The 11,691-nt window shown below is 33.4% G+C and overlaps 1 protein-coding gene across 1 annotated transcript; it reads left to right on the top strand.

Annotated features, from left to right (window-relative positions):
- On the top strand, positions 1 to 11,375 carry LOC114406634 (DNA gyrase subunit B, chloroplastic/mitochondrial-like). The gene is made up of 21 exons (XM_028369393.1): positions 1 to 274; positions 390 to 537; positions 852 to 932; positions 1,035 to 1,148; positions 1,592 to 1,648; positions 2,451 to 2,552; positions 2,818 to 2,968; positions 3,067 to 3,143; positions 3,524 to 3,634; positions 4,627 to 4,697; positions 4,962 to 5,103; positions 5,459 to 5,557; positions 5,710 to 5,838; positions 5,942 to 6,056; positions 6,617 to 6,684; positions 8,277 to 8,390; positions 9,094 to 9,210; positions 9,344 to 9,397; positions 9,480 to 9,585; positions 10,328 to 10,458; positions 10,815 to 11,375. The coding sequence occupies exons 1-21, from the start codon at positions 150 to 152 to the stop codon at positions 10,881 to 10,883; spliced, it is 2,181 nt and encodes a 726-aa protein (XP_028225194.1). The 5' UTR covers positions 1 to 149; the 3' UTR covers positions 10,884 to 11,375.
- The last annotated feature ends 316 nt before the right edge of the window (positions 11,376 to 11,691 follow it).

Genomic DNA, 11,691 nt, shown 5'->3' with positions numbered 1-11,691 from the left:
TTTCGTGTGGAGGGAAAACATTAAGAAGTGAGGTACGCTAAAAAGAGTAGGGTTTACAGAAAGGAGATAGCGTTAGTGAACTGAAGAAGGTAACTTAGGAGGGAAACGGAACGATAAAGTATTTGATTTTGCACGCAAATGCGAATGTGATGGCACATGTTCTTCTACGTCGCCCTCCTCTGCTTCGTGTCATCATGGCCTCTCGCTTCATCACCTCCTCTTCCTTTCACATGCGCCTTTCTTCATTCCCTTCCTCTACTCTCTCCAAAACCAGGTTTGCACAACTTCGCTTTCTGCATTTACCCTTTTGAAAAAGTTTCGAAATTTCGATAGTAATGCTAGAAGGGGTTGTTTGTTTGTCCTTATTTTTTGTTTCTGGGTTTTCTCAGGACGAGTTTTCCTCTGAGAAAGTTTTTGGCTCCCTGTTGTTCGGTTCCAAATGCGTTCACTCCAAGGGCGTTTATGTCTTCTATCTCGGCGACCGAAGCTTTTCTCAAAAGTGAAAGTTCCACAGCTTATAGTTCTGATCAAATTCAGGTTTTCTGTTAATTTGTTTTGATGGGTCAATTTGATTGTGCTAAAAATTTTATGAGTGCCATGTCAAAAAAATTTATGCCTGCAGTTTTATATGATGTCATGTGTTTTTCTTGTTAGTTAGTACTTGTTTTTTTGGTTATCATGTTATTAGTATGGAGTATCACCGGTTTTGCCGATGACTAATTTCCGTCAGACAACCTGGCTGGCCACCTTTAGTGTTAGTTAGTACTTTAGTATTTGGTTTAGTGAATTGCTTTGTTAAGTATGGTTTGGAAGTGGCATGTTTTTGTTGAAGGGTTGTTTGATAAATTTAGGTGCTTGAAGGCTTGGACCCTGTGAGGAAAAGGCCCGGGATGTATATTGGAAGCACCGGTCCACGAGGGTTGCACCATTTGGTATTGTGTTCTAGCTTTTGTTTTTTTGCAGCTGTTTTGGTTGATGTTTTGTTCTTGTTCTGAGGTTTTTCTGATCGAAGAAGAGTTCATGTGGTGTCTTAGGTGTACGAAATTTTGGATAATTCTGTTGACGAAGCTCAAGCTGGGTTTGCTTCCAAGATTTATGTTGTTTTGCATGCGGATGATTCTGTGAGCATCACAGACAATGGTCGTGGGGTATGCTTTGCTGTCTGAATTTTCTCACTGGTTGAATGTTCTTTGTTTGCATGCATCTTACTTTGTCCTTTTAGTTGGTTCCTTTTTGTATAACTGTGACCTAATTTAATGTTAATTTGAAGTATGTACCTTATCCTTTTATTTACATTTAAAATTTAAAAACCCCTGAAAAAAATAAAAAAAACTCAGTTGGGTACAATATAATGCTATTTTTCTTTAATGTAACTATTTTCTAACTTAGTTTTATGGAGTTAAATATTATATATGACAAACTGCTTCACAGTTGTGTTGACAATGCTAGGAAATTGTTATTTTGTGGAAATAAATATTTGCCATCTATTATGATTTTAAGCTGTTAACTCTTGTGCTCTTTTGATCAGTGTTCTTTTATTATCTTTTGCTTTATTTTGACTATATATACTAATTTATCTCATGGAATGCAGATTCCTACTGACTTGCATCCAGTTACAAATAAATCTGCCTTGGAGACAGTGTTGACGGTATGGTTGCACTTACTTGAATAAGTCTAGATAGTTGCTATGTATACACTTTAAACATTTTCAGAAGGTCTATGTTGCATGGCTCTAGATACCATGCAATTCAAATCAAATTGAGTTGTTGTATATCAAAGAAAATCATATTTATTGTGTAAGGAAATGCATGACTATTTGAAATTTATTTGAGCTATTGAGTTCCAGAGTAGATTTCCCTGTTAACTAACTATTAGTTGTTAACTTGTTATTATTGCTATAGTTGCTTTTTGTTATTCTATGACTCTAATCTATTAGCTTGTCAATGCTAAATCTGACAAGAGGATCATTTAACCTTTTGCATATATGATTGAGATTTTTCTCTTTTATTTTTCTGTAAATGTTTTTGACAATATTCAAGGATATTCAAAGAACTGATTAGTGATTAGAGTCATCCATATCTAGATCTGTGTTGTTGATGGACCTTATCATTCTTGTAGTTCCATAAAGATAAGGAATTGTTTGATCTGAGAAAATATTTTGTATTTTCGTTTTGCTTCCTGTTGTCTGAAGTTTATACATGAAAAAGTGAAAACAGAAAATGATAAAATGTTGTTTTCAGTATTTCCTATACAAACTTTTATAAACAGAAAACAAACTGGAAACTGAAATTGTTTTTTAAACTTAACTCCCCCTAAAAAATGATTTGAAAAGTTGGGCCTTATGCTGTAACAATTTTGTCCAAACTTGGATTACATTTTATTTATACTTGATCTTTATTGTTATTAATTTTTAGTTGGATAATAGTTGTTTTCTCTTATAAACTTTTCAGGTCTTGCATGCTGGCGGAAAATTTGGTGGTGCCAACAGCGGCTACTCTGTTTCAGGAGGTTTACACGGTGTTGGTTTGTCTGTTGTTAATGCCTTGTCTGAGGTATGTCTTTATCAATTTTTCCTTTTTCTTTACGGTTGAACTTTTTCAAGGTTTATATGAAAGCGTTAGATAAAAAATTTGAAATGGGTATGGATGTTTTGGCTCTAATTTTATTTTACACACTCCCACACATTCATATTTGTCATAGAGTTAGATTCTAGCAAATAATGCAATCTCTTTTAAATTCTGTTTTTAGTCAGAGGTTGCTAGTTATGCTTAGTTATCAATGTTATCTAAAGATCCTATTTACTATCTAACTTCACAGTCGCTAGAGATAACAGTTTGGCGTGATGGGATGGAATACATGCAAACATATTCTCGTGGAAAACCAGTGTCAATTCTGAAATGCCTTGTGCTTCCAGATGAAAGGAAAGATCTTCGAGGGACACGTGTCAGATTTTGGCCTGACAAAGAAGGTTTATATTATATGATCATGCTTTTCTAGGTTATGTTTTTTTGTTTTTTATGGCAAATTTCAGTTTTACACATGCTATACTTTTATCATAACATGCAGTATTCACCACTGCTATTCAGTTTGATCACAACACAATAGCTGGACGCATTAGGGAATTAGCTTTCCTCAACCCAAAGGTGAAGTTGTTGATTTTATAATGTCCATTTGTGATGTCGCATACAACATTAATTTTTCTCATTAGATATGGTCTTAAATTTGGTTATTTCATCACGACATTTTATTCATGGGTTTTCATTACTTCATGAATGTGTTCATTAGTTGCTGAATTTCCTTTCATGACTAGATGGAACACTTCTTCTATATTAGATGTAAAAATAATTCATGAGCCTTCACCTAATAGCTTTTCTAGATCTTTTGGCTCACCTAAAAAACCAGACCGAGCTGCCTCTAGCATTGCCCCTCAATCCTCATTGTGCCACCTATAAATCAAAGACTTTTAGAAGAGCATTTTTCTATCTACTTTGCATCTTACCATGGGTTTTCTCAATCTTTGCAGCTTACAATCACGCTTCGGAAAGAGGACAATGATCCAGAGAAAGTTCAATATAATGAATATTTCTATGCTGGGGGATTGGTTGAATATGTGAAATGGCTTAACACCGATAAGGTCTTGTACTTTTTACCTTTATGCTTGTAATGTATGGTTGATGTCATTATTTTTTGTTTATTTATTGTTTGGTGTTGGTTTGCTCAGGTAGGATATCTTATCCTTCTAAATTTTTACTTTCATTTCTGTTATACTTGTGTGCATCACATTTTATTATCTGTGTTTTTCTATAAAATATTTGTTATACTTCATATAGTTTTTACTGCACAATTCTTCAAGGTCACAACTGTGAACACTTTCACATGCCAATTATTTAAAAAAGTTAAATGGTACGTACCATTTGGATTTAGATTTGCTACATAAATTGGGTAATGCTATTGACACAATCAGTTGAATCACAATTGAACTCACCCCTGCACTGGGTTCATTATATCTCTGTAGTTTGTCTGGCAGATTAATGACCTATGGAGGATGATGCCATGACTTGCACAGGGGTTTGTTAGTATTTCACTTTCAGTTGTATGGCTACTGGGTGGGTAGCATTGTTTTCTTTACATGCTGCATAGGCATTAATAACTCTGGCTTGGTGTCTGACAGTAGCCCACAACTGAAGAATAACAAAATAAAGCCAAGTAGTTAGATCTGGAAATTAGGAAAAGCAGTTGCAGTAGTATTTAGTTACAGAATTAGTTGGCTAGTTAACTTAAATAGTAGGAGTGTAGAAAAGATTGGAGGAGATTTGCCATTTTTGGAGAACAGATCATTAGTTCAGCTGGGAAAGGGGCAATCCTTTGTGCAGGGGAAACCCTTGGAGGAGATATCTCTACTGTGCATTTTCAGCCAAGCAATAAAATTATTTTCTTTTCTCTATTTTCTTTTTTGGGTTCATAACAATGCTTGTAAGTGCTGATTTTCTATTTTTAAAAAAGGTTCATTTCTTTAATTTGTTCCTTTTAAATTTTAATGGAAAAACTACTTATTATCTAATATATTTGGATTTGATGTTTCCAGTAGCTGTAAATTGGTTACTGACTAGTGACCTTCTGTTCCAGAAAGCTCTTCATGATGTTCTGAGTTTTAGAAAAGAAACAGATGGCATCACAGTTGATATAGCTTTTCAATGGTATGCCCTCCAAATCGGATTGATATAAGCAGAGTTAGCTAGTTACATTTCATCTATTTTGTCAGGATTTGCTTGTCTTTGTTTGGCACTTGACTCCTTATGAATAAGAATAAGTTGTGAAATTAAGGGTTAGTCTTTTATATCTTGTAAATATAGAAGCTCAAAATGAACAATGGAATTGTATATTTTTCAGTATAATATGGCTGACAACTATTCATAATTCCTTATTAGTATATGTGATTCATTTCATTTCTTCTTTACCAGGTGTGAAGATGCATATTCAGATACAATACTGGGATATGCTAATAGTATACGCACTATTGATGGTGGTACTCATATTGATGCTATGAAGGCTTCTATAACAAGAACACTTAATAGTCTTGGAAAGAAGTCAAAAGTTATTAAGGTATTCGTTAACTTCTTTTTTCCATTTATTTTACCTGTTGTTGATTTGTGCCTGGCAACTTTCCTGCAATACAAAACTCCTGGTCTAGAATTTGTTATTCTGACAGTAACTAATCACATTATCTTACACTTAACTTTGGGTGCTCTACAGTAACTAATCACTCAAAATACCAAATCACTTTCCTTATTATATATTCTCTCCCTAACATAACTGGAACTTCTGTAAATATTGACATGTTCTACTAAACATGGTTAATTGTAAAATAGCAAATGCCTCCCTTTGTTTAAAATGGATTGTTTTATGAGTTCACAAAGTGGATTCTTTTCATTGTTAAATAGCATTCTGCTCTTTGCAGGAGAAGGATATTACTCTAAGTGGCGAGCATGTGAGAGAGGGTCTAACATGTGTTGTCTCAGTCAAGGTCCCAAATCCTGAGTTTGAAGGACAAACAAAGGTAATGCCTTCTTTATATTAGTTTGATGGAATGCTTATATTCTTGCCATTAGGTCTCCTGGAACATTGGAGTTTTCACAATCTTAATTTCTTTTCCCGTATTTCATGGTACTCCCTTATGTTTTTTCTTACCATTCTCTTTGCTGTGAAAAGACAAGGTTAGGAAATCCAGAGGTGCGAAAAGTGGTTGATCAATCTATTCAAGAATATCTTACTGAGTATTTAGAATTGCATCCAGATGTTCTTGATTCAGTACTTTCTAAAGCTCTTAATGCTTTCAAGGTAATAATCTCTTTCTCAAGTTTACAATTCTGTATTTTAAACCCTATTGCTCTTGATAGGAATGTTAATCAAAAGCTTCCTTGTGAATTTATTGTCTAATTAGGCAGCTCTGGCAGCAAAAAGAGCAAGGGAATTGGTGAGACAAAAGAGTGTATTGAGATCTTCTTCTCTTCCAGGAAAACTAGCTGATTGTTCATCTACAGATCCTGAAGAATGTGGTATACTTATTTCTATTTGATTTGATGTGGAACTTATTTTACTTACCATTTAAATCACAATTTTGTGACAGGCCTAGAATTATTACTGTTAATTCTGCATATCATATAACTCTCAGAATATGACATTTGTTGAGATCTCACATTGACTATGAATATGGCTTAAAGCTTATAAAGGCTTGGACAATCCTCATCTCATGAGGTAGCTTTTGGAAATAATAAGTGTGCAACTTGATTTGTAAGGATTGGGATGAAAACAATAATTTGATGTCTAGGTTATGATGTTATGTGGTGGTTATGCCACAATTTCAGAGATAATATTTAAGAGTCCTTTGGTGATATTTGGGATCATGTCTAACTTATAATATTCAACTCTTTAAAACAAGTTGTTTCTTAATAGACTGGATTATTTGTTCAATATATTTACATTTGCATTGTTTATGTAGAGCTATGTGTCCTATCATAGTTGATCAAATTAGCTGAGATCTTTTTGGTAAATCTTTTGATGAGGTGGTAGTGTGTTTTGAATTGAAAATTCTTTGTTTTTTGTCCCTATATTGCAGAAATCTTTATAGTTGAAGGTGATTCAGCTGGAGGAAGTGCTAAACAAGGGCGTGACAGGCGCTTCCAGGTAAAGTATACGCGTTTGGATGAAAGTCTGCATAAGTGTGACCAAGATATGCAAAATTCCAAATAATTTTTAATCTTTGTTACATGCTATGGAAAATTTGGAACCATTGAGGAATGAGTCTCCTAAAAGCTTAAGCTCTTAGGTGTTGACACAGGACATGTTTGTTATACCTTTAACATGCTCCTTGCAATAGCCCTTTGAGTTTGGAGTGGGGTGTTGGACAATGCACAGCCTTGCCACCCAATACCTTTTGTGAAGTTAAACTTTTTTATTAGAAGAATGGAGGCAGTATGGGCCAAACTCCTGACCACTTGTCAAGGAGGCTTTGATGTAATATTGAGGACCTAAAATTTTACATTCTTAGGTGAAGAAGGCGTAGAACTGGTTTTGTTTTATGACTTTTATCTCTAATAGAATCTATTTATTTGATTACTTGATTTAATTTTTTGACTAGTTTATGCCTTTGAGAGTTAGAGTTTCATTTGGGCACAAAGATATTTAAAATTGTAGTTGTGCACTTGTGCTTTGAAAGATTGGCACTTTCATCTTGAAAAGCAAATAACTAAAGGGAACTCATCTTTTACTTTTTTTAAGAGGAAATAATTTGTTTCCCATATCCTTGTAGAATATTGCCATTTCTACCATCTATGGATATTAATAACTAAGTTGATGAAATCTTAGAGGTGTTAACATTGTGAATTATCCAAGGAGCATTTTTTTCTATGAAAAAATATTAAAATGAAACTAATATAATGTTAATTTTTATTAAATCTTCATGTTACAAAATGGTAGATGTCATATCACAGGTTTCTAAGTGGAAGTATCTGGGATCAATATTACAATTACAAAATGATAAGGAAATTAATGAAGATCACTCAAGATACAAGTTGAGCGGTTAAAATGGAGAAAAACATTCGGGGTTATTTGTGATGGTAAAGTATCTACTAAGTTCAAAAGGTGTGAATGCCGGGCTTTAAAGGTATAGCAATAGAAAAAGGTGGGAGTAGCCGAAATGAGAATGCTAAGATGGATGTGTATGCAAAAAAGGATAGGATACAAAATGATTGTAGGTGTGACTCTGATTGAGGAAAAGATTATAAAAAATCGGTTAAAATGGTTTGAACATGCAAAGATGGTCACTAGAAGCATCGGTGGAGGGAGAAGATTGTATGGTTTTTAGCCTTGTGAAAAGGGATAGAGGAAGACCGAAAAGGATATTGGAGAAAATTGTTAAAAGAGATCTCATGGTGAATAATATTCCTAAGAGTTTGGTCTTTATTACCGAGTCCAATGACATTATCTGATTTATGTAGCCAAGCTCACCTAGTGGAATAAGGTTTTTGTTGTCATTAAAGCTTTATGTTACATTTTTAATGTAAGAAAACATTATAACAAAGGTATCGTTCTAATTAGATAATTTCTTGATTGTATACTCCAATGCTTATTTTTCTAATTGTTGTATCTAATCTAATCCGTTAAATTCTTTGTTTACTGATATGTGGAGCACTTAGATTGGTGTTTACTATTATGTATATAAAAGAAATATTTGGAGTTGTGTAAGTCATGTATTTATCATACCATATTTGATGCAGGCCATTCTCCCTCTGAGGGGTAAGATTCTGAATATTGAAAGAAGGGATGAAGCAGCAATGTACAAAAATGAAGAAATCCAAAATTTAATTCTTGGTCTTGGTCTTGGAGTGAAGGTTATAATTGTTCATGTTTCATTAATTTGATAATAATGGAGTGAAAGTTCATAAATGAATAACTAGATGATTGAAAATTCTGAAAAACAGGTTGTTGTCAAGTATAACTAAATTATATTACTAAATTGAAATCTCTTCAATAACTAGTAAGTTTTGTCTGTCTTAGTGATTTTCTTTTGTTGAAAAAAAGAACTTATTTCTAGTGATATGATATATGATCCTGACTCCTGAGTCTAAGTGGAAGAGTAACTTGCATGCAACCTGCTAAAATTCCAATTTTAAATGGTAAAGGCAATTTTTAAATTGTTGAGATTCCCAAATGAAGGCCCACAAAAAACACGTTAATACCAATTGATGTGAATTTCAAAATGAATTTAGAGACAAAAAATAGAAATGTGAGGATGGACATGGTAATTAGGAAAAGACAACAGATACATTTGGTGTTAATGTCAATAGTAACCCTGATTCCTGAATATGATAGGAACATAAAAATTGTCAATGAATTCCAAAATTGAATTGGAAAATCCATCTTTGAATAGTATGATAACTAAGCTATTAGTGATATTCTCGGTACCTGCATTAATGCTAATCAAAACAATTATATCAGAGTAAAAATCCTTGATAACCTGTGCTGGAATCCTTTGCTCTTAACTAACATAAACTATTTGATATTTTAATTAAGAAATGTCTTTTGTTGTTTCAGGGAGAGGATTTTAAAAAGGATGCACTCCGATATCATAAGATTATTATTTTGACTGATGCTGATGTGGATGGTGCCCATATCCGAACTTTGCTACTGACATTTTTCTTCAGATATCAGGTAAAGTATACACAGCAAATGATGACAAAAGGCCAAAATCTACACTTACATGGAAGATGAAATCCAAGTCAGCTCCTGTAAGATATAAATCAAAATAAATGATCAAATTTGATGCAGTGGTTCTTTCTTGCAGAGAGCTTTGTTTGATGAAGGTTGCATATATGTTGGTGTTCCACCATTGTACAAGGTTTGCCTAAAGTTTTTGCTACATGGAATGTCTATCAGATGGAATCATGCTAACTTTGAGCTATCTTTACTGAAATAATCAGGTTGTAAGGGGAAAACAAGTGCACTATTGCTATGATGATGCTGACCTTAAAAAGCTTCAAAGATCATTCCCTGCTAATGCATCATACAACATGCAAAGGTTCAAAGGTATGATGAAAAGTTATTTTAGTTTCATGCATCTTGCCTTAGAAATATTTGTTGGCTTGTATAACAATCTTGACAAAATAAATTTTAAATAAAGCAATATCTTATTTAATAGATCTTATTAATGTCTCAAGAACTGCTATTTATCATGAAGTAGATCAAATGTTGACTACAAAAGCAGAAAAGTATACGGAAATATGGGTGGTCAAAGGAATGAATTTGAAAATAATTGGATGCACTCGTCTTAAACTACCAGTCTGCCACTTCAAATTTATGAATCTTAAAAATTATTTGTAGAAATCAAGATTGTCTTGTTGTCATTGATGTTTTTTTCACCCTTCTGTCCATTCGGGCTTTAGTTGCACCATTCAATAATAGGGAATGTTTGTGAAAAATCTGTTTCATTCATGATCATACCAAACAAGAGGAACAATATGACCTCATGTCAGTACTTGGGGGTTTAGTCGATCTTTATAATGATTATCTCTGCCATCAGTGGGGTGTCTTGTAGACCCTTGTAGTGAACAATATGTTAGTTGAAGAAAGTAAGTTTTAAGAGTCTTATTGTATTGAAAATTATCTGTTTCTTTTTAGTTTATGACTTCTAGCCATTTATTCTATAAGATTCTTATGCCTCCAAAGTCCCCAATGCTGAACTTTTGTTTTTCTCTGGGAGCTAATTGTTTTACAATGTTTTCTTGATTCTATTGACAATGGTGTGCTCTTGTATATTTTATAAATGCAGGGTTGGGAGAGATGATGCCTTTACAACTATGGGAAACAACCATGGATCCAGAACGCAGGTTATTGAAGCAATTAAAAGTTGAGGATGCAGCAGAAGCAAATATTGTTTTTTCGTCTCTTATGGGTACTAGGGTAATGTGACTATGGCTACATATTTTCTGATTTTTTTTTTAACTTGAATCCCTTTGTTTCTATATATTTTATTACTGATACATTGAACTTTAAGAAAGTTATGGGAACCATATTTGACAAGTAACTTGTGATTTCAAATTTTCAATACATTTTTTAATTAAAAAAAAGGGGGAAATCATCAATGCATTTGTGAACTGTGATCCCCCAAGCTGTTATGCACATTTTTTGTATTAAAATAAATAATTGAAACAAGGCACAATCACTGCAATGTCATAACATTAACAGGTATTACCACCAATCAGCTTAGTAGTTATTGTTGTGCTATAATCTGAATTTTTATTATTAATTTGTATCAGGTGGATGTTCGGAAGGAACTCATACGAAATTCTGCAAGCCTGATTGATCTTCATCAGCTAGATATTTGATGGTGCAGCTGGATGTGGAGAAATGGAATGCCTTCCATGTTAACCATATACACTACAATACAGTCAAGCACAAAAAAATTTCCTTATGATGGGGAATGTGGAGAGATCTTAAATGAAAGCAAGGTTCCTGTTTTTCCATTGGTGCCATTTGGTGATTTAAAGGAAGTGTTTTACTGGCACAAAATGGAGTTGCACTTTTAGTTGCTGGGAAATATATCTGGGAGGCTTGTTGGAGGTTCTAATTTTATTTTTAAAATGTCAAGTGCATATGTTTTTTGCCCCCACCTATTTATGGTCCCAAATTTGGTAACTGCACGTGTAATCATATTTAAGTACTTCAGATGTTACCCTTCACAGGTTACCATTAAAATGCAAGGTTAAAGTGTACTGTGATCAAACTGGGTCGAGTATTTGCAGAAATACTAGAATTGGAACTTTTTTTTTTGTTGCCTAAATTATATTTCAATGGTGAATGACTGAATGAAACACGTGTATGGAAAGGCATCAACTTTAAGGAACATGACAAAGGCTATATTCACTGATATACTGCTATTTATAAATATGGCATTTTAATAGCAGTGGTGAATTTCTTTGATGGTCTACAAAGCAACAAAACACTTGTAGTGCTAATAGCATTATACGGATATCCATCCCTTATGTGTTTTGCTTAGGTCTTATTGAGAAATTCAACTAAAACTTGGACTTCATTGAAAAACTAGTGTAGAATTACATCAACAGTCAATTATTTCAAGCAATTTATTATAATTAGTTATTAATTATAATTAAATTTATGTGAATTAAAATTAAT

Source organism: Glycine soja, chromosome 3 (assembly GCF_004193775.1).
Source record: "Glycine soja cultivar W05 chromosome 3, ASM419377v2, whole genome shotgun sequence".
Taxonomy (NCBI): Eukaryota; Viridiplantae; Streptophyta; class Magnoliopsida; order Fabales; family Fabaceae; genus Glycine; species Glycine soja.
The sequence above is the reverse complement of the archived record's forward strand: the minus strand, read 5'-3'. Positions and strand labels throughout refer to the sequence as shown.

Coding starts and splice junctions, on each gene's coding strand:
- LOC114406634 (XM_028369393.1), top strand. CDS start 150: ATGGCACATGTTCTTCTACGTCGCCCTCCTCTGCTTCGTGTCATCATG. Junction 6,685..8,276: donor GGCGTGACAGGCGCTTCCAG/GTAAAGTATACG, acceptor TATTTGATGCAG/GCCATTCTCCCTCTGAGGGG. Junction 9,586..10,327: donor CAACATGCAAAGGTTCAAAG/GTATGATGAAAA, acceptor TTATAAATGCAG/GGTTGGGAGAGATGATGCCT.